The sequence below is a fragment of the Haliaeetus albicilla genome, chromosome W (genome assembly GCF_947461875.1).
Source record: "Haliaeetus albicilla chromosome W, bHalAlb1.1, whole genome shotgun sequence".
NCBI lineage: Eukaryota > Metazoa > Chordata > Aves > Accipitriformes > Accipitridae > Haliaeetus > Haliaeetus albicilla.
The window spans coordinates 20,329,926-20,354,019 of NC_091515.1; the positions used below are offsets into that span (position 1 = coordinate 20,329,926).

A 24,094-nucleotide genomic window follows, 5' to 3' on the forward strand; every position below is an offset into this window, starting at 1 on the left:
CATGACTTACTCTTCTAAAGTAGTAGTAACATCTGAACATGAATATCTATATAGTACTTACTTGACATATCTGATTGTAACATGCAGTTTTTACTATGCCCCAGACTGCACTCAAATATCAACTACCTATATGAGTAGTCCTACTGAAGCCAGTAAATTACTTTTTACTGTAACAGATTCAGAAGGTTATTTCTGTTGCTATTTTTAAAAATCTGTTTTATTGTAAAAGGTACATTTTGAGCATTAATGAAAAGGAAACAGTCCCTGCTACTGCAGCTGAGTGCTTTGACTTCTGGGATTTTGAGTGTAATCATATATGCACTGCATATACATACTAGCCACCAACCTTCAGAAGTCTTGTCCATGCCTGTTTTCTCTGTGGGGGCCTGATCCTGTAGATGTGCTTCAGATTAGATGAGAGAACCTGGAGAGATTTACTTGAGAATCCCCTTGTGGTTAGGTCTTTACACAGCAAAACAGTATCAGGAGATGCCTACCTTCAGAAACACAGGCACTTGCAAAGAAGCAGCTAATCCACGTTGGAAGGTTTTACTGGATGATTAAGTGGTGGGTTTCAATACCTGAGGGAGTGGGGTGAGGGAGTGCCTGAATCCATCTGTCTTGCTGGGAACAGATAAATGGTGCTTGAGATAAATTTACAAATGGAAACTATAGATGAGCTGATATGTGTGGCAACCCAAACTTCTCAGCTAGAACTCCTCAGATTTTGTCCTGTACTTGGCACCAACTGCTTTATTTGCTTATTTGGCTAATTATTTGGTTAATTGACACAATTAGTTACAATTTACTGAGTGCTAAATGGTTTGGTACCTATCTGATGTAGGTCTTCTATATCCAGCCAGGCAACACATGGCTGTATCTGGAATGCTCCTTAACCATACAGATGGTGAAACGCAACTATCCCTCTTTCCCACTCTTGACTACATGTTCTTGCCCACTGCCTAGTACTGGCATTTGTACTAATTGTGGCTGTATAGAAAGTTGTATCAGAGAATTGATCCTACTGCAAAAATAACTTATTTTACTGGGTTATTTTTTTTGGCCAGGTCAATTCCCTGAGGTAATTTGTTTGCATGACTCCACAAGTTTTGGTACCTTCACAAGAGAATAGTTAGAAATGTGCCTTAGAGAAGAGTAGGACTGCCCTTTTTGGCAGATAGGTAGACTTATGTTTCCTAAAACTTTTCATGAAACTGCATCGTCATTGATGTTAGGCAGCAGCACACTCAAGCTCACTTCTAGAGCTTGTTAAAACTTAGGTATGTTCTGAAAGTGCCATAATATTGAACACGTGTGAAAATTGCTAGTTCCAATTCTTAATCACTTTGTGTTTTTTCTTTTTTTAAATCAGATTTTAGACTGGTACATCCATAGAGCAGATAATATCTTCATGCCAAATTTTACTAGCTAAAATATGCTGTTATGCCTCCTACACTAGCTTATTGCTATCTGCTGATGTAAGGAAACATCTATAACTTTGATCTTGGTGACCCCTGTCTGTCTGATCATGCTGTTAGGGACTTCAGCAGGTTGGTTAAGTTAGAGGAGTCCAGAAGTGTCTTATGTAGGACAGAAATTCTCAATATTACAAGATGGGAGAAAAGTGATTAGAGCACAATTGGAACAAAGCATGCATTTCACACAATGGAAGAGAGTGGTGGGACTAGAAGGCATTTGTTTTAGTCTCATTCATTTTCTATGGACTCAGGTAGTCAAAGTGCATTTTGCATAAATGATTTTTTTAGGTAAAAGTAGATCATAAACAGCATGGAGTAAGGGCCTCTGAATTGTTCTTGATTAAAAGACCTGCCTTAGAGTTCCCTTCTTTTCAATAAGGTTTTTAATTCCACTGCAGTGTTACTGATTATTTTCTCAGATATAAAGAATCCATCTGGACCCTTTGTTTCTGCACTTAACGAGCACTACATTTTGACAAATGGATAACAAGCAAGTTGAGCTAGACCGGTTTCTTACTTAGGCCACAGTCCTGCAATTAGTTCCACATGGATTAATCTCTGCACTAGTACAAAGCCTCACTGATGTTAGTAAGGGTTTCTGAGGCTGCTATAAGAACTAGTCCTTATGCTATGCTATAAGGGCTTGATTATCTGGTCCACTACTGTCCAAGCAGTACAAAGTGGTCTAAGAGAGAATCAGGGCCTGAGTAGATGGCTGTTTGAATGGATATTATTGGTAGTGAGAGTAAGTTTCTGAAGCTCCATGTAAATCTGTTGAGCCAAAAATTATTCCTTTTTTTTGTCCTAATGTGCTCTGCGCATAATTACAGGGTTGTCCAGCACTGCAGTTTACAAAAAGAATTTCTGCAATGTGGAAAAAATGTGCCCTGGTAGTGTATTCTGGTGAACTGGGTTGACGCTTGATAGTTACTAATTCTTCAGCCTTAATCTTAGCACTGCTATTAATTTATATGCACTCATGCCTAAGCCATAAGAACCTTTCTCTGACTCAGTTTCCCTACTTGTAAAATAGGTATAGTAGTAGTTGCTTCACAAATCTTTCTGAAAATTAATTGTATTCATAGTGATCTTAGCAGCTCAAGGAATTTAAGCAAATTATTTCCTCTATGTAGTCTGTGATAATGAAAGCAGAACAGCATGATTTTACCAGTCTCTCTTCATTTTAGAATATAGGGAGATGAGACTTTATTTTCCATTCTGATTTTAAATACCTGGATACTGGATATTACATCCTGTCTATTAAGGTTTTATTAACAAAAATGATGAACTTGAAACAGAAAAGTCAAACCTGGTGAGATAGCTTTGATTTCTTTGAATTCGCTTCTCAAAGCCAACATTCACAGGTTTTAAATAGTGAGATAACAGCATACAATGATGATTTAAAGATAGACACAATGACAAGGTATCAAACTAAAATCAGGAAGTAAGGCCTGGTAGGAGGTACTAAATCTTTGGAAGGTGTACAGTATTTCAACAACCATCCACATCTGTGTGTGTGGTAAGAGTTCACAATCAAGACTGAGAAGATAAAATACCGGAGCTGGCCTTTCTCAGTTAAAGTTTCAAGTTTCTGATTATTTCTGAAATTGTAATGAAACAAAGCCTTGTCTGAAATGTTCTCCCACAACCTGTTGTGCAGGTTTCTGTCTACCCTTTGTAACAGAAAAGAACAAGTAACCTACATTATCAGAACCTGACTTCTCAAATGATAAATGGTGTACCATTTCTGCATGGCAGGAAAGAGTAGATTTCTCAACAGAATCTGTTAGGCTTTTTCTGAACAAAAATCAGTAGTGCTTGTTTAAGTTAAGGAGATGAATTCTGTACATGTGTATAGTCATATAACAGAACCATATTGCTGAATAATTTATACAGTTCATAATGAAGAAGCAAATCAGGCTAGACTTATAAAAAGATTTTTGAGGTCTACTTGTCAGTGATACAGTCAAATTTATGGAAAATGTGATTTTGCAGATAATCCTGATGACAATCAGAACAATCCTTGAACTAAATTATTATATTGCATTTTTATACCAATGTAGATGCTCAAAATAAAACTCAATTTATATGAATACAGTGAAGAGAGGATTTAAAACTTGAAAGGAGCAAAAGGCAAAAATAATTCTGACAGTGACAGGAATGGGATGGAAATGGCAAAAATGGAAGACATGATTTGGGATTACTTATTCCTAAAACAGGAAGACATTGATGAATTGGCCTAGGGTTTTCACTTCTAGATGCTGCAGTACCAGAAAGGAAACAATAAAGTCTTCATATCAGGCTTTAAAAACTATGGGTACATCTGGAATTGCTAAGAAACATATAACCTTCTATATCAAATTTCTTAAATGGATTAACATCAGTGCAATGAACTGAGTATTAAAATCAAGGTCTGAAGCAGCAAGATAAAAATTAATAGAATCATAGAATAATAGAATAGTTTGGGTTGGAAGGGACATTTAAAGGTCATCTAGTCCAACCCCCCCTGCAATGAGCAGGGACATCCTCAGCTAGATCAGGTTGCTCAGAGCCCCATCCAGCCTGACCTTGAATTTTTCCAGGGATGGGGTCAGTGTTTCACTACCCTCATTGTTTCTTATAGAATCATAGAATCATTTAGGTTGGAAAAGACCCTTAAGATCATCGAGTCCAACTGTAAACCTAACACTACCAAGTCCACCACTAAACCATGTCCCTAAGTGCCACATCTACATGTCTTTTAAATACCTCCAGGGATGGTGACTCAACCACTTCCCTGGGCAGCCTGTTGCAATGCTTGATAACCCTTTCGGTGAAGAAATTTTTCCTAATATCCAATCTAAACCTCCCCTGGTGCAACTTGAGGCCATTTCCTGCATATGGGTCAGGGCAATCCCAAGCACAAATACAGGCTGGGCAGAGAATGGGTTGAGAACACCCCTGAGGAGAAGGACTTGGGGGTGTTGGTTGACGAGCAGCTTAACATGACCCAACAATGTGCGTTTGCAGCCCAGAAAGCCAACTGTATCCTGGGCTGCATCAAAAGAAGCATGACCAGCAGGTCGAGGGAGGTGATTCTCCCCCTCTACTCTGCTCTTGTGAGACCCCACCTGGAGTACTGTGTTCAGCTCTGGGGCCCCCAATATCATAAGAAGGACATGGACCTGTTGGAGCAAGTCCAGAGGAGGGCCATGAAGATGATCAGAGGGCTGGAACACCTTCCCTATGAAGACAGGCTGGGAGAGTTGGGATTGTTCAGCCTGGAGAAGAGAAGGCTCTAGGGAGACCTTACAGCAGCCTTCCAGTACCTAAAGGGGGCCTACAAGAAAGATGGAGAGGGACTTTTTACAAGGGCATGTAGTGATAGGACAAGGGGGAATGGCTTTAAACTGAAAGAGGGTAGATTTAGATTAGATGTAAGGAAGACGTTCTTCACTGTGAGGGTGGTGAGACACTGGAACAGGTTGCCCAGAGAGGTTGTGGATGCCCCCTCCCTGGAAGTGTTCAAGGCCAGGTTAGATGGGGCTTTGAGCAACCTGGTCTAGTGGAAGGTGTCCCTGCCCATGGTAAGGGGGTTGGAACTAGATGATCTTTAAGGTCCCTTCCAACCAAAACCATTCTATGATTCTATGATTCTGATTCCTCTCGTCCTATCACTTGTTACTTGGGAAAAGAGTCTGACACCCACCTCGCTACAACCTCCTTTCAGGTAGTTGTAGAGAGCGATAAGGTCTCCCCTCATTCTCCTTTTCTCCAGACTAAACAACCCCAGTTCCCTCAGCCACTCCTCATAAGACTTGTTCTCTAGACCCCTCACCAGCTTCATTGCCCTTCTTTGGACACACTCAAGCACCTCAATGTCTTTCTTGTAGTGAGGGACTCAAGACTGAACACAGTATTCGAGGTGTGGCCTCACCAGTGCCAAGTACAAAGGGATGATCACTTCCTTAGTCCTGCTGGCCACACTATTTCTGATACAGGCCAGGATGCTATTGGCCTTCTTGGCCACCTGGGCACACTGCCGGCTGTTGACCAACACCCCCAGGTCATTTTCCACTGGGCAGCTTTCCAATGACTCTTCCCCAAGCCTGTAGTGTTGCATGGGGTTGTTGTGACCCAAGTGCAAGACCTGGCACTTGGCCTTGTTGAATCTCATACAATTGGCCTCGGCCCATCGATCCAGCCTGTCCAGATCCCTCTGTGATGACATGTACAAGCAACCTGGACAGACTGAGAGGAAGGATTTCCCATTGTAGAATACAAGACTGTTGCCATATCAGTTGTAAGTTTTACTGGAATCCTTTATTTATGTTTGATTTATCATTCAGTGAATTCTTTTGATAAGGAATTCAGGTTCATGACTAAAATTCATGGAATCATGTTACCATCTTTTTAAAAAGATAGCTAGGATGCTTTCAGTCACTAGCTGTTTCATTTTTTTAGTTGAGCCACTTCATCCCTCAAAACCTCAATATGACTAAATTGATGGATCCTTCCATCTATTTAGTTTACTGGTCAACAATCTCTTTCAACACATGAATTTCAAAAAGTGTTTTATTTCAGTTGATTAAAAAGAGGTCTGATGTAAGCCTTTTCATTGCCTAACTTTTTTAAGTCATTTGAAGGCTACAGTGATTCTGAAAATGTAGCATAGAGGATTAATTTAGATGTAGCTTCCATATAGGTTATGATAACCCTCTTCTCACTGTTAGGCGTTATTCAGAATGGCAGAATTTCCCTATCTTAAAAGTCACTAAATTGGCAAATGGAAACTGGCACCTGAAACAATACTTAATTACATAGTAAGTACCCGAATCCAAATTGTGACCTTCAAAGTACCTCTATATAAAAAAGCTTAGTTGTGGAAAATCTATAAAGTTAATGGGCACTTCTCCATTTGTTTTGGAAGACCCCTCACTTCTCACCATCCTGCTTGTGTTTTTCTCAGAATTGCCATGACCTAAACATCTATTTGCCTACTTCCATGCTAAGTCCTGGGGATCTAGAAACAGAGCACGTTTGACACATCCATGCAGAGAATCACCTGGATTTTGGATGCCCTGTGTTCTTGTTCTTGCTCCAAGGATTACTTCACAACCTGGTGCTCCCTGTTATAGATGAGTGTTTTAGCCATTAGGTAAAACATCATGCCATCTTTTGCTCTCTTGGCATATGTATTTGCCTTTAGAAATCTTGCATTTCCTTCTGCCTGAGGAGACAACTCATGGAATGGTGGAATTGCATCCTCCTGTAACTTGCCTTTTGAAAGGAAAAGAGTGAGCCAATTCCTCAAGCACTGCTGACACCATTCCCAAGGTGAGGGCTCTTGTGCTTCTGGATATTCACTGGGTGAAAGTATCTGGCATGGTCCTGACTCAGTCAGAAAGGAGTGGAAGTAGGAATGTAATCCTGGCAAGTTTTAGGCAGTTACATGCTTAGTTTGTGAACTTGTGGGGTTACCCTTTTGAGTCTCCCAGCTCTTGCCCATGCACTAAAAAGCCACCCAGCTCTGAGATCTGGATTCCATATGCAGCTTCCTTTGCTTACATTTTAGGCTTTGAAGGACTAGACTGTACATCCATGTTTGTTTAATGTATGTATTCCCAAGTCAAAATTATTTTAAAAGACATCAAAATGTATGTGGTAGTCTTATTTCTCAACTGCCTTTGGTTAGTACTCCCAATATTAATACAAAGGCAATTTTAGTCTTTTATTAATTTAGTCCTAGTGGATGGTAAAAACGGAGCATTTACTGGAGCCATTTTGAAGGAGCAGCTTATGTTTCTGTGTAAATAATGCTTAACACTTAACCCTCATCTTTTATAGACTTTTTTTGAATAAATGAATTTTCAGTTATGCCGAGTTGCAGTAAATGGTGAAAACCAAGCACACACTTTATAACTGTCAAGCTGATTTCCATTTATGATCATCTATCCATGCCAATAGAAAGTATGTAGACATGTCAAATTTCAAGCAGGAACAATGCATTTCTTCAATTTACAGAATTGAACAAGATTCAAAAGGTGAATATAGCTACTGCTAAGAGAAAGGACATGGGAGGACAACTACAGAATATGGGTAACAGTAACACCTTGTTATCCTGATTCTCCTGTTATCCTTCTGATTTTCTTTGCCTCTTTTCCTGCTTTTAACTGTTTTCCTCTTCACTGTTGTACAGTTCACTGGACCTATTATTTTCCTCTTTTGTTCAAAAATGCCTTATAAAATCTATAAATAAATAATATAAATAAATAATAATATAAATAAACTTTTGTATGGCTTTTTAAAAGTTATACACTCTGTGGTTTCATCCTATTGATTAAAAGTAGAGTGTCAGTACAATTTCAAGTCTGTTGGCTTGACATAATAAAAGGAATAATCCAGGTCTTACTAAAATTTCTCTGGAATAATTTCCATTTGTTCTTTCCCTATTTTCCATAGTGTCTTCCCTATTCCATACTCCCTATTTCTTGTTGTGTCAGTGATCTAATTTAAAACACCTTGGTCAGGAGCCTAGTTGTTTTCTAATATACATTGTAGACATCATAGCATATTCTCTGAAGAACACATTTAAAGAAATTAGTGTATGAGGAAGAAATCTCTTAGCTCCTTACTATTTTTTTATCACTTGCATTGCCTTATTGCTCCAAAACTCCAGGTTTAACTGGGCTGTATTATGCTGAGAAACAAATATATGACAAAATATGCTAAATCTCAAAGATGCTGATTTCTAATCTGAAACTGAATAAAATACAAAATCTGAATGGAATGCACAGTAAATGAAAGGAATTGGGAGGATGGACAGAGGATATACGCAACTAATGTGACTGCATGGATTATTTTACACAGTTGCTGGTTCCAGAATGTGATTTTTTTTAACAAGGCATGAAAAAATAAAAAAGTCAATCAATATCTCTCAACTGCTATTTATCCTGATTTAAAAGTCAATGCTACAGTACAAAGTATCAAATGCCTGCATTTATATCTTTTTTAGCAGTGTTATTAAAATCCAGAAGATCTAATTTCTTTATTTACCTCTCTTTGATATTGGATTTCTTTCTATAGTTTTTCAAATGCACTTTATCTTGATTCACCTAAAGAGATAAATATTTTATAAAGCTACTTTTTTCTTTGATTTCATAAAATCTCTGGAAACTTTTAGATGCCTGTTCTTTTCAAGAAATTATGTGAGAAATTTAAGCCAGATGAATGAAAGTTTCAGGAATTCATAAACAACTGAACGTGCTGTCTTCAGCTACACCTTCATTTTGCCCAACTTGAAGGCATTCCAGTGCAGATGACAACTCATTCTAGCTTTACAATAGCTAAGGTACTAGGAAGAATCTAACAATGTTAAACATTTACTAAGCATACAAGTCAATGGCACCTCGCTTATGGTTTTGTACTGCTTTGCAGTTACCATAATGACTACAGTGCACGCCTACTGAAAAGTGGAAAGAACTAGCAAGCCCTAATACTTGTTCATTTGCTACTGAAATGTCTTTTTAGTCCCCTGAGATGCTCATACAAACACAAATTGTACCTTGACAGGCTTTAAGATGACCACTGTTTCTGTTGTAACATATCTTTTGATTGCATGATTGCCATATTCTACTAGCATTCAGAGAAATTTCTTGTAAAAACTCTTAGGAACCATGTAAACATCCTAAATACCTCATGCCATTACTGTACTGCATTCCACCCAGGATAGCCTTGAAATCTGCTTTGTAAGAAGTGGTATTACATAAATAAATTTAAATTGAATTTCTAGAGAGAGTTTTGAGAAGCTCACCAGTGCCTACATTTTTGTTGCCTCAAGCCTTCAAAAGACTGATTAACAAATAAGAAGGTGGTGATAGTTTAAAGAAAAAAAAACCTAAAACATGAGAAGTGTGGTATGCTTGCTATTCAAGGACTGTTTAGATTATGTGTACTCAAGGTAAAGCTTAAAGATGCTTAAAGTCACAGACTTGCTAATTAAGGGCATACATCCTCCTTCGGCATTAAGAAACAAAGACCCTGGTGTCCTCTGATGACGCATGACCATAAAAGGACAAAAGGAGCAGAGGTATTCTTCCCCAAACGACCACCAAAGACCACCAGAGACCCCGCACAGGCGTAGAAGACACTGGGATGATTGCTCAGAGAACAACACGTCATGCTTGCTCAACATGATGAATATGCAACAGTTAGGCAGACCATATGTATTAGATAGGCGTGGTGTTTTAACTGTAGTGTATAAGTATGGACTGAAAACCTCAGTAGGGGTGCTCCATTTGTGGAAATCTTCCACCTTGCTCCCTGCACAGAATAAAGCAATGTCTCCTCTCTAAACATACTTTGTGTGTTTCAGGAGTTACTTCCTGATCAGGTAACATTTTCACAAGCTGTATGAAGAGTGCAGTGAATGTATATTTCTCTGAATTGTTTTATGACTGCTCAGAAACATTACTTTTCAGCACTACTTTGCAAGACCACTGATTTGACAATTTAGAGCAAAGAAGATAGTAAGGTTTTATTTAGCACATTTTGTACCTTTACTGTGTATATATGCACAGCTACTGTCTCCAGAATGCACAATTGTGATTCACAAAGTAGCCAACTGTATTGTTGTTATTCTATGCCACATATGGCAGTTCAACAACCACTGCTGTTTCATTTCAGTAACACCAGAGTGTACAATAAGAAATTAAGATTGCAATAATAAATGAACATAATTTTATTTTGAAAGTAACTGCTAAACTAGCTTACTGTTTATATTTCACAATCTGACTTTTATTACTGGCTACTTAATAGCAGAATTAAAGTTCTTTGTATTTCTATACTTTTTTTCCTTTTGGAAAAGGATCATCTCCTTTGAATTTATTCTGGACCTTACGGTGTCTGTTTAAATTTTTTCCCCCAAAATATAAATATTTCTTAACTTCAAATAGAATTAAGGTTTTGCTTAGCAATGTTTTCAAGATATTACTTAGGAAGGTTTTGTCACTTGATGAGAAAGAGCAGTTGTGCTGGGCAGGTTCTTTAGGAGAGCATCGGGACAGAGGCAGCTTCTGAGTTCAGCATAAATAGAATTAATTTCTCCCTAGCTGTCCCTAAACTGTCTTGATTTTCTTGTATATATCTTAACCTTTTGTTTGGTATCACATTTCTCTCTTTATGTTTTACCATATTTTCTCACCTCCCACAGCTGTTTCTCCTATAGCGATGAATCATTACTTTGTTCTCATGCAAATTTTACCAAGGGTGCCTTAGGCACTGTCACCGTGTTCATTGTCAGTGTGTAATGGGGTCAAATACCCTTCTCTGGGTATGTCAGCCTCGGTCTTCAGTGGATACAGAGGATCTGCCAGTAGCAGAAAAGATGTCGCTTTAATAGACAAGAGACTGTCTTTTTTGTGGGTGTTATCCAGGGTTCTGTCTACCTGTGTATTACAGACTTGTACCTCTTTGGAGTAATTTTAACTTATTGTTCAGACAAGCAATGTGTTGAGATAGGAGAATCTGCTACTCTGCACAGCTTTTCACTGTTCAGATATTTTAGGTTGTGGAGTTGGTTTTTTTTGGTGGTTTTGGGTTTTGGTTTTGGGGTTTTTTTTGTCTTCTGTATTATGAAGGAGCAAGGAGCACCTGCAGGCTTTATTTAACTCTCTGCTTTTTCAGGGACATAGGGACATTGATAATGACTTCATCTATCCTGTCTACTTCCTGTACTTTTAACTAGGTTTTTTTATAAGGATGTTGGAAAGTTTTGGGATCCTATGGTGCATGCTGTTGTTGTAGAACAGAAGTTGTATGGGCCTATCTACATTTTACATCTATTGTGAGATTGCCTGCAATTACAGAGGACTGGGTTCCATGACACAGCCAGTCCTGCACTCCCGTCAGTGGACAGGTAGCCAGAAACCAGAATGGGATCCATCTCTGTCCCCCTTGAATGTCCCAGTGGACAACTGTGGCATATAACTTCATCAGTGTAAACAGGATTTTAGCTAACAATTTGGAGCTATGATGGCTTTTTAACTATGCAGAAATTGCTTTTTATAGTATTTGCTCCACAACCTCTCTCTACTTCACTGAGCCCATCAATTAAAACAGTATTTCTCTGTGAACAGCTTCTCAGGATCTCTGCTCAGCATCTCTGTGTGTCTTGAGCTTTCCTTCCATACAAGTTCAGAATCCACAGGAGATTCTTTGGCATTTAGGAATCCTGCCGGAGTAGTCTGGACTCCTGTGGCATTTTTGGAAAATGGGAGGTAGGTAGCAGAAAATGAGGACAGTCTGCTGAAGGAAGGGTATCTGAAAGGAAGGCATTTTGAGGACAGGATGATGAAGCTAAGTAGCGTGGGAGAGAGGGCAGTGCCTGAGATTTTGCCAGTAATTTGACTATCACTTCAAAGTTTGTAAGACTTCCTGCAGATTTTCCATGAGCCACCAGGACCCCTAGCCTACCTTAAATTGCTCCTGGTCATTGTGACACTCTGAATTCACCAATGGTCAGCTTCCCAAATTCACCTCACATAATTGTTATCTATTGGGTCTTGCCAAGATTCACTGCAAAAAACTAATTTAATATTTCTAGGTGTGCCAGCAGAATCTGAAACACTTCATCATAACTCACTCACTGACCATGCTTTTCTCAAAGTTTCTCAAAGGGCTTGAAAGCAGTTTAAATTTCACTAAAAATAGCAACAACAATGATAAGGATGATGTGTAGACAGACCCTAACTATGCAAAATGTGAAGTCAGAAGGACCTTTCTTGAGGTTTTTGGGAAACAGAGAATAGTGCGTAAGCAATTCTCAACATGAGTTATAACTTCTGGCATCTTTATAATTAGGTTTTTAAAGATTAATTGTTTTTGTATTGCAGCAGCTAGTGAATTCAGTTTAGAATTCAGTTCAGAATCAGAGTAACAGCAGAAGTTAGGGTAAACAACTATATTTCTCCTTAGCATGTGAATGCCAGAAAATGTCTGCTCTGCCTGCAAAATATCAGTATGCAAAACAAATGCATGTTGCAGCTACCCACTTCATAACAAAGTGCATGTTTCCACACACACAAACTCATCTAACTCAAGTGCCTGTTATAAGCTACAGTCCTGAAACTGGGCTAAGATGTATGATCCTATCCACTTAACCTCTACCAGCATCAATTCTGCTCAGCAATGAAGTTGGAAATTCTCTATTAAATAGGCTTTTTCATGTCAGTCCCTTGACAAAAGAGGCCTGAAATAAATGTTTCTGAAGAAATGTTGCACTCTTTAAAGCTAAAATTTTGCTTTTCCTGAGTTTAGTCTTTATGAAAATTCCTGGACCAACAGCCCTAAAAACTGATGTCATCTGTCTGTTTAGATTACGGAGAGCATTAAGCACCGTTTCTTGTAAATGATTCAACCCTGACCTGAGCATAGTTTGGTTTCCACCTACATTCACATCCAAGCATCTCTGATGAGACAACCAGTGGTACTAATTGGTGGGTTAATTTTGCAATGTTGATGTCCTGGTTTCAGTTAGGATAGAGTTAATTGTCTTCCTAGTAGCTGGTATAGTGCTATGTTTTTGAGCTAGGTATGAGAAGAATGTTGATAACACACTGATGTTTTCAGTTGTTGCTAAGTAATGTTTAGACTAAAGTCAAGGATTTTTCAGCTTCTCATGCCCAGCCAGCAAGAAGGCTGGAGGGGAACAAGAAGTTGGGAGGGGACACAGCCAGGGCAGCTGACCCAAACTGACCAATGGGGTATTCCATACCATGGGACGTCACATCTAGCATATAAACTGGGGGGAGTGGGGGTGGGGGGATCGCCGCTCGGGGACTAACTGGGCGTTGGTTGGCGGGTGGTGAGCAATTGCAGTGTGCATCATTTGTATATTCCAATCCTTTTATTATTACTGTTGTAATTTTATTAGTGTTATCATTATCATTAATAGTTTCTTCTTTTCTGTTCTATTAAACCATTCTTATCTCAACCCACGAGTTTTACTTCTTTTCCCGATTTTTTCCCCCATCCCACTGGATGGTGGGGAGTGAGTGAGCAGCTGTGTGGTACTTAGTTGCTGGCTGGGCTTAAACCACGACAGTTGATTACTGTCTGCTAGGAAAGGGATCAAGCCCACCATCTGATTTTCCACAGATCACCGAACAACTGAGATGATAACAATTTAGCCCTTGCCAAACTAGACAGATGCAGTTCAACCACTGAGTGTTTTCCAAACTCTTTAGCCAACTCTTCTCTACTTCTTCCCTATTTCCACAACAGAAAAAAACTGTAAAAAAACCAAGTTTTACCTTTTTTATGTGTGAACTTCTTGTTCTAATCATATATATACACACCGTAAAATTGCACCACAAATAACAAATGTGAGAAAATTTTGAATATTCCATCATAGTAATGAAAAGACTTTTTTTCCAGATATTATACCAGGTATGTCTATAGGTTCATGAGCAGAATTTGAGCAGCCAGCTCATCCTAGGCTGTACATTTTAATCAGTTCTCCAACTTGTGTTCCAGCCTTACTGGCACTCTGCCATTGCTGTAGGTGGTAGTGGAGCTGTGGTCAGATGTTTGCCGCTAGTCATCTAAAGCTAATTGGAACATGCAATAACAGTAAAAACACTTTTCCAGCCTACATTTCTGTTCTCACATTGCCAAATTTATGCACATGAGCTAGATGACAGTGAAAAAATTGCAAGAATGCTTTGGTCTTGTGCAGTATAGACAGGTGACAATCTAAGAATTGCATTCCTTTGAAGTTGGACAGTGTTTCAAAACCTGCTTAGTTTGTTCTGCCTTTCCTGATCATTGTAGATAAAATGCCTAATTTTTTTACCCCGATATTAATGTTTTTTTTGCATCGAACAAATTCTTATTTAGTAATTAAAAGCACTTGTGATCAAATACCTTTGATAAATACGAGAGAATGACATTTCTGTTAGAGCAACAAAGTACTTTATTTTACCAATATGAAAATTAATATAATTGTCTCCCAGAAAAAGACCATTAAACCTAAAATTAATTTAAAATAACCCTGCAGATGTGGTATCAAGCAACAGTAATGGTAAAGCCTTAAAATTTTAATTCCTAAAAAAGTTGTAGAAACATAGTAAGCAGATTTATGCAGAACAGCATCATCAAGGATGTAGGTGTAGGATATATAGTCCTATCTTTAAGTGCTAACATTTCGGTTTTGATTAGCAGATTCACAGTTTTATATTTTAAACTAATTAGAAAATAAAAATGAAAATAGTACAGTAAAACCATAATGTTCTTTCTCACACTATAAGGAATGGTATTTCATGAAACATCTGGTGTCATTTAGAACATTAATCTGTAGTTAAAGGAAAATTACCAAAACTGATCACATAATTATATAAAGGAAATATTTTTTTAAAATTGTATGTTTTTCTCATAAGATTCTCTTTCTAATGTAAATTCAAAATGTGTAGCTATATTTTAAATTAACATTTTGGTGCATTCCAAATCTAAATGCTGTTTGATGTTCTGGATTCCTCTCCATACACTCTAAAAAGGCATTTAATCAGGTGCTATCTTGCAGTCCTTTGAACAAGTAGCATTTCCATTGTTGCCCCAATTGCATCTGAAAGATGCATGTGTAAGATTGTGAGCAACTGAGAGAACATAAGCTTGTACTTAGGTTTGACTGTTTTGCATTTATCAAGGGAAAACTGAAAAGACTGAGGCTCTAATATATACCTTTGCTTAGAAATGCCACCCTTTAATTTCATTCACTGAGGACTTCTGTTTGTCATTGCAAGGTGTTAATTTTGGATAGATTAGGCAAATAAAAGTTATATCCTGAGCATTTTGCTGCAGCTGGTTTTGGTAGAAAAAGATTTAATTGAGAACATTCAATTCAGTTATTGTACCTGATTCTTTAAGAGAAGAATCCATAAAACAGATGATTTCTTTCACCAGAATTTTCCTTAGGAATACTAGAATAATTAAAATGGCTCTTCCCAAAACTTCAACATGCAGCTGTGAAAGCCAAAACTCTCCAAGCCAGAACATTCTTATCAGTGCAGAAGAATTTGGGATCTCATTTGGAATGCAAATCCTCCTGGCAAATCATCATTGTCAAATGCATTGGAGAACAGAATATTACTATTGAACAAATTACTCACCAAGAATCACAGCAATAACAGTGAAGAGCACAAAGGCATTCCTCAATAAATAACTTTTAACATCATCCTTTGTTATGCTCTGCACTTTTTTTTTTGCCAAAAATGTACGTTTCCGGACTCCTTGTTGAAAGCGTTCCATCCTACTTCCAGTTTTTGGATCTTCTCTGTTACCTTTAGTCATCTATCTCGCAGTAAGTTTTCTCTTACAATTAACTTCTGTCAATATCCCTTCAGAAAAGTGGAAGATCCTTTTCCATGGGAGGTACTGGAGAAACCTGTACGACAAGAAATATCAAATATTGCAATAAGATTTTACAGGAATCATTAGCTATATGTTTACATGGAAGCAAATACTCTTAATGTTTCAGTAAAATTTATATTATTTGTAGTATCTAAGTTGTTGATTGCAGTTTTTGATAAATAGTCTCAATGACCATTAGAAGAACTCTTTGAAGGAAGGATTATATGGACTGATCAGATATATGTCCTATGTCTTCAGAAATTAATCTGAATTTGCTGTCATGCTGCAAAACCCAGGAGTAATTTTTTTTGCAGTTGCTAGAGATATACTAATGTAAAATTGGTACAGTTCATAGAAGCATAAGGTGCTATAATATTTAAAACTATGTCAGGCTTGCTTTTCATCTGTTTAGCAGGTCCATGTTATCTGAAAAAAATTCTAGTCGCCTTCGCATTAACCATTGGAGAGAAATTTTTGCTTGAACTGGAAAGTTTAAAACATTCTGCACTTCAGATGTTTTTAAATGGTTGAATGTATTGGCTGAATTCCTCCTTTTCACATGGCAAAACGCAGCAGGAATAGTTTATTTATCCCTCAACCACTATTGAGAAGATTTCTCTTTGACAATTTTATGTTGATAACATTCATCTTTGAAGTCTATAAATTATTCAGAGCATATCTACAAAACATCAGAAGTTATATCCCACTTAGCTTGTCGCTTCAGATTGTAATACAAGTTCACATTGCAAAATAATGCTTAGCTTGGTCTGACAGCAATTATGGGGATATAATCTGATTTTAAGAAATCACACACTGAATCAACCTTAAAATGTTTTAATATTAAAAATCCTTCATTAGGATATTATTTTTCATTTTTAAATGATTTTTTTTGTGGCTGCTTGGTATGAATTTAATTCATAATGGAATCTGTACAAAGGTGTTTTCCAGACTGAGAATCCTGTTTTCTGAAGCATTATTTAATACACCAGCATGTTTTTATGAAGAAATTAGAAATTCATAAACAGATAGAGTTAGTTGCTTCCACTGAAATCACTCTCCGTTTATACACAGTCCAACTCTAACATCTTACTTTTAATAAATCTAGTGCCTAAATACCTTTTTTTAGGAAGCATTTAAAATATAAATACACAAGGTTTTCAAACAGCATGTTTTAGAGTAGATACCATGTTGTAACAAATTTATTTTGATGGGATTTGATCACTGCTTTTACTATATGTTTAAAGATTGGCACTTTAGTGCAATATTCTCTCTGAATTTTAACAGAATGATATGTGCTTTGCTTCTTTAGAGAGTGAAAACATTCTTAGACTGAGCTAGATATTTAAATTATTAAGTATTCTAGCTTGGACACAACTACTGTGTGCAAGAAGGATTTTTTTTCAGAACAATTAATTTTCAGTATTTTGTAAAAAAACAGATTCATTCACAGTGCTTTTTCTTTCTGAGATGATTAATGCAGCTAATCTGTCCTTTATAACTTACATTAAGATCAAGAAAGAACATGGGTACAGCCAAAAAGATCATTACATTAAGTAACATAGAAAGGAAGAGAGTGAAAAATTAAGACTCCGTACTCAAAACACCACCAAGTGAAATGATTGGCTCACCTTTTCAGATCTTCAGTACTCTAAGAACACGGTGGTGGCAGTTAAGGTAGGGGTTTCCCAGCAAATACAACAGAGCCGCAAAGTTGAGTGAGCAAGAGACAGAGAAAACTAACAATCTGCATATGCTCTGGAATACAGCAATTTACTGTCACTGTAAGTTAAGGAAAGGGGAGGAGACTGTTAGCTGAACTCTGAAAAAAAACCCCCACATCATAAGAGAGGGGAAAGCTGAGCTTCTGGAATATTGATTAGTCTTGGCACAGTGGAAGCAAGGACACTTTCTTTGTTTTTCCTTTTAGACCACTTTCACGCTTTGTCAGTTCAGCTTCATTAGAAATGCAAAATCAGAACCCAGGAAGAATTGAAGGATGGCACACACACACAGAGAATAGGGGAGACTGGAAAGCTGCTTCATTAGGTATTTGAGACTGGAAATCTGAAAAGCCTAAAAATAATTATATAACACTATTACTGTGCTTTTTAAAATAAATGGTAAAATATGTGAGCATGCTAGTTTGTTCTAAAAAGAGACATGGTGTGAGTCTATCACTTATTTTCCAATTCTTAAAGACAGTTATTCATTAACTACTCTTCCCAGGGTGGGGAACCAGACATATCTTTCAAAAGCAACTGGAGCATTATCGAGAATAGAGAAAAACATAATCAGCTATAATTCTTTGTGTGTTTCTTGTAGATATTCAAAACACATGATGAGACTTGCCTCTTGTTTAGCAATTCAAACTCACTGGTACTAAGCCCCATTCAGTCTGTTTCAATGGCATGGAATGAATGATGAAGGGAAAAGCATAAAACATCCACTTTTGAGAAATGTGGCCTTCAGTTTTTTTAGTATTTAAAAGTTTGCACTATTGAAAAGATATTTGCAGAGAGATTCAGGGGAATTCCCAAAGACCTTCTTTCACTTTTTAGAGGAACATTTTTGTTTTAAATTTTGGTAAAGTCAGATTAAAATATTCAATAATTATATTTCAGTGCATCTTTCATGAGATTTTAAAGTGTATTTTCTTATAAGAGGAACAAATATTGTAAATGGAATTTTATAAATGTATGCTAAACATATAATTAAGAAGTTTGTTTATAGATGATGTGGCTTTTAATGTTTTTTTCCTGCAAAGCCATTTTAAGCATACAAAAATAATTTTATGTACTAGACACACAAAAAATAGTTAGGTACGAAATAAAATTCAGAGCAGTGTTACTTCCATGCAGTCACAGTAATGGTTTTGCTAAAGTGTTTTCTAATTTATATGTGTTTCAAATAGTTATGTATAACGTAGAGAAGAATAATCTTACAGTATAATGCAAACTTGCTTGTGATTAATGTAGGTTTGCATATGGATTGAGAACCACAGAATCTTGATCTTAGGTATCTAACTCAAGAACGAAAGTAAACATCTGAATTAACTTATTTATTATTCATTTACTTAAAAAAGCAAGAAAAATTGCTGACTACTTGTGTTGCAATGTCTATCTCATTTTTATTTTTCATGGTGCAGTTTTTAAATACCTTCACCATTTTGCCTGGAGATGGGAATTGACCTCTTAACTGACCTTTAGCCTTCAGTGATCTGCTTGTTTGATGTTTCTTTTTGGAGTATGGCATGCTTTCTGTGAAACCTCCCAGATAAGGACTTTATTCTGCCATCTGTTCATATGAATAGCAATGTTCCAGTTACCTTAATGGGACAAAGGTCAGGCCCCAATGAGATGATCCAAAATTATGTCATCATTTAATGCTTTCATTAATAATGGAGTCTATGAGAAACGAGGATAATCCTGTGAGACACTTAGCTATTCAGTGAGACAAAATGAAAATAGACAATAAGCAGTTGTACAGCTTAGCTTAACTTCAGCAGTGATACTTTCATTATTAGCTCTCAGTGAGCAACAGACATTCTTACACAGTGCTTAGAAAAACAGAATATTAAGTGCTTTTTGGCAACATGTTTTTATTAAAAAATTTCTTTCTGGCTTTTTTCCTCTCTCCTTCCTTTCCTGACATCCATTTATTTTATTGATTTTCTTAGCTTTGATAGTGAAATAAGGAAACTAAACTATATAAAGAGTGCTATCATTTATACAACAATAAACATGTGGTTTAGGTATCCCTGGATAACAATAAGTCACAGTTCGTAGTACAGTGTCATCCTGCAATACATAAAATTACAATGCACCTACTGGAATTTCCTTTTACATATACAATAGATTTAACAGATTTAGTATACAATATTTAAGACTAGGATTAGGAGAAATTTAAAATGTTACTGGTTAAGTCTGTAATTTTCAGTAGTATTATTAGTTTCTAGGAAGAGCAACTTAAAACATAAAAGTTACTAGAAGCACTGTAGATTTTAGATTGGTTCAGCCAACACTAAGAATATAAGAAGGCATTGGTATACTTTGTAGTGTAACACAGAGCAGCAGTCATTGGTGTTACCACCAATTTTACATTGACAAAATAATTTCTACATGCTTCAGGGTTTTTTCAGTAAAAATAGACAAGGAATGACCTAAGGCCTTGATGAGCCTGTCTGTCTTGTCACATTAGCTCAGCACTCTTAATTTGTGCTTTGGGTTTCAGTTTCAGCCCTTCTTTGACGATGCACCAGGTGGCTTGCAAAGCAGGGAAATGCAAATATAGGGTAAGGACTAGCTTTAACTTGAACCTTGTCCTCCCAAGCAGTGTGGATTCAGCCAGCTGAAATCATGTGTCATGGTAAACTCAAGCCCTGTTTGGTTGTGGCTAATGAAATCAGCCAGTAAATGTACTTTGCATGTCGGCAAAGTATCTGAGTGCCTTTGTAAAAATAAGTAAGGGTATTAGAGTGGAAGCTGCTGTTCAAACATAAAGTATTGTTATTTTCAGCTGACTAGAGCTATCAAACAAAAACTCAGGGAAGACAGTTGTAGCAAATGCAAGAAGTGGAAATGAAGCAACAAATTGTACAACTGTTTCATGTCCCAGATAGTAATAAATCTAGTATGAGAGTGCATGGATCCCAGCTGAAATAAGCTTTTTAGCATTCAAAATAACCTGGTGTTCACATTAATAAATAAGCACCATAAATTAATACTGGCTGAATCTTTGAAATTTTGGAGTTTTAGGTAGAAACTCAGTGAAGTATTGTTGAAACCACAATGGTGAAATTGGAATTAAATTCTTGTGAAAGAATATGTTTATTCATAGTAAATGGTATGTCTGTATGTCCCCAGTCTTCAGTTAAGTTGGACAAAATAAGAATATATATGACTCCCTCGCAAGCTTCAATCTAGCTTAGAACTGTTAATTACCATTATACCCTGTTGTACCAATGAAGAAACCGAGTCTCCAAGGGGTCAAATTTAATCCATACAAGTTAGAAAATAGTTGGCAGAGCTAAGACACAGCCTTAGGCCCCTGAATATTTCCACAGGACCATGGCATTTTTTTTTTCCTGAGATACTTGATTAGCTCTTGCTTTTTTGAGCATGCTAACATGAGAAATTATGGTTTGGTGTTTGTTTCTTTTCAAATCTGTTTATCACAGTGGGATTTGACAAATACCTCAGTTTTGGCCAGCCAAATGTGAAAAATATACTTTATTTTTTATTAACACCTGATGCAATGAAAGTTAACACATTGCTTTATTGAAGACAGTGGGAAGACATAGTGTGCTGTTATTTATATACCTGTGTGTGCTCTGCACACATCAAAAAAGGCATAGGCTATGTTCTGTTAGCAAATATGAAGACCTGCAGGAAAAGATCTGTAGATCCATAGTTGCTATTGAGGACCTAACATTTGCACTGTATACACTGCAGGAGGGTTACTTTGAATTAGTTCTAACCTTGTTTTGTGGCCCAAACAGCTGTTAGTGCTTGGACTGTATGATCTGGTTTTGTTTTCTCCTAAAAGAATCCAGTTTGCACCTTCTAAGACCACTCCATGATACGAATCAAAGCATGTTGCTGTTGGTCACTTTTAGTAGAAAATTTCCTCTACTGATTACTCTGAACTCGAGTTTATCTTCAATACATTGCAAATCATTGGTGAAACTCAATTATCAATAAAAATTACGTTGTGAAATGTTCTGTTGATGGTAAAGATTAATTTATTATTATTATTATTATTATTATAAAATTCTACTATTCCATCAAAAGAACATTTCAAAAGCAAAGTGTTTTGCCTGAGATGAAGCAGAATGATTAGTAGTAATGACCAATCTAATCAGCAGGACAGTTTTTCAGTGATCTGTTTCTACATTTCTATTTATTGTCCCATTACAGTCTTAACATTGCTCACTCAAGCCAGCTAACAAATCCTCCTAGTTATTTTTATTCCTACATTCTGAGGCCTTGTGCCATGAGAATAACTGATTTTATGCTTTGGAGCTCTGTCAGTTTTCAGTTGGAAGTTGTACAACAAAAATGCGGCATTCCTTTCTGCTCTGTGAAAATTCCCAGCAGAGAAACATGAACTTCTAGTATCTCCATTCAGCATCATAGGCTGTCTGGGCTTTAACACATACTGTATGTCTGACTGCAGCTGAATAGACAACCTTGTTTCCTTTCAACACAGGGAGTCAGATCACCCACCCACTCTTGGGAGAAGGGGGAAGGGAAATGAAGTTATACCAGCAGAGGATGTGGCTCATGAACTTTTCCCCTGAATGTCTTATCAAGAATGTGAATGTCTGTATGTACAATGGAGCAACTCTCACCAAAGAATAGGCAAGGTTGTCTAGGAAGGATGGGAGATAGGATGGGATTGTGTCATTGTAAGAAATCTAATGGCATCGCATTGATAGCTGATAGAGTTTCAGATCCAAACTGCTGTATAGTATGGCTTCACTGTCTTTCCCACAGCTAGTGGCAACCACTTAAATGGGCTGAGAGGGACAGACAGGTTCATTTGAAAAGTTAATGCAGCATTGTGGCTAGTTACAAAAGAGCATGACATTGGAGCCAGAAACTTGCTATCCCCTTTCTCTCAGGTCCTTCTCTGTTTCCTCTTCCTGATTTCTTTTTTTTTAACCTTTTCTCTGATCAGCTGTAAACTTCAGTAGCTTGTGAATCGACTGAGCTACTGAAAGTCCCCTGGGGAAGCTCTGGCTGGAAGTATACACTGTCACAGGTACTCTACTACCTCCGATCCCTGCTGGTCACGGTAGCAACAAAACAATGATCCCACATTGGTCCTATTTTGGGATAATAACACCATTGGTGGGTATCCCACTGGCTGAACTGTTTTCTGTCTTTATTCCCTACCAGACTGGTTGTTGAAGAAGCCCATTTCTTGGATCTTGTGATACTCTTTATACTGGATGTTCTTTACACAGGGTACAGGCTTATTGCTAGTACATGTGCTAGTCTGTACAACGGACATGGTCTCAGATTCCTTTTTCATTGCTTTATTTTCTTGACATGATCTCCTTAAACAAATCAAGGGCAGATAGGTGAGAAACAAGACTAAAGAGAAATGCTCATTTCTAAATTAGAATCTGATATTATCTGCGTGAAACACATTTCATATAAAACATTGCTTTTCATTTGACATCTTTGTCCATAGTTATTTTTATAATGAAACAATGGTTTATCAACTGTTTAATACATCCTAGTGTGTTGTTAGAAGATTGTATTGGGTCTGGCTGAGATGGAGTTAATACTCCCCATGGCAGCCCTCATAGCACTGTGCTCTGCATCAGTAGCTAGAAAGGTGTTGATAGCACACCAGTGTTTTGGCTACAGCTGAGCAATGCTGGCACAGCATCAAGGCTGTCTCTCCAACATTTTTGCCCCCCCCTCAATGGCAGGCTGGGGCAGGGCAAGATCTTGGGAGGGGACATAACCAGGACAGCTGACCTAAACTAACCAAACAGATATTCCATACCATATGACGTCAGCTCAGATATAAAAGCTAAGTAAAGGGAGACGGAAGAGGGGGGGAATTTGTCTTCCGGAGCAACCACTACGCGTACTGAAGCCCTGCTTCCCGAGAAGTGGCTAGACATCGCCTGCTGATGGGAAGTAGAGAATAACATCATTTGTTTTTTTTCTTTGCTTTCGCGCGCGCAACCTTTGCTATCACTTTATTAAACTGTCCTTATCTTGACCCATGAGCCTTTTGTTATATTTTCTCCCCCCCGTCCAGCTGAGGAGGGGGAGTGATAGAGCGGCTTTGGTGGGCACCTGGCATCCAACCAGGGTCAACCCACCACAGCATGAGATGGGGAACCAAAGGAACCTTAGTAGATATAGTAGATATATGAATGTAGATAGGAATTGTTTAATAATTATCTAGCTTATAATGAAGTTAAAGAAATTTCAATAGAGGTAGACATGACCCAAGGGGATGAGAAGTGATGTTTAATGTTTGCATTGTTAAAACTGGCTGGGACAGGAGATAGTCCCTGATAAGAAGCAGCAGTGGCTCCAAGAACCAGCCAAGACCGACCTTGTGATTTGGACAAATGCCAAGGAGCGACTGAGTCTGCGCAGGGACAGAAGGTTAAGAGTTCACCGTGAAGAAGACATACAGCCTTCATCTTCACGACCACCAGACGACCACCATAAGGAGGCACTGCGCAAGCGCAGTTGAGAGGA

General features: G+C 37.6%; 1 protein-coding gene across 1 annotated transcript in view; it reads right to left on the reverse strand.

Moving 5' to 3' along the window:
• The window catches only part of LOC104318357 (excitatory amino acid transporter 1), a 90,853-nt gene extending 73,192 nt beyond the window's left edge, over positions 1-17,661 (reverse strand). The window contains exons 1-2 of the mRNA XM_009919579.2: positions 17,492-17,661; positions 15,623-15,897 (exon numbers count right to left, since the gene is read on the reverse strand). Coding sequence (XP_009917881.2) covers positions 15,623-15,803 — 181 coding nt within the window. The 5' untranslated portion in view covers positions 15,804-15,897; positions 17,492-17,661. The remainder of the gene's footprint in view (positions 1-15,622; positions 15,898-17,491) is intronic.
• Between the last annotated feature and the right edge of the window lie 6,433 nt (positions 17,662-24,094).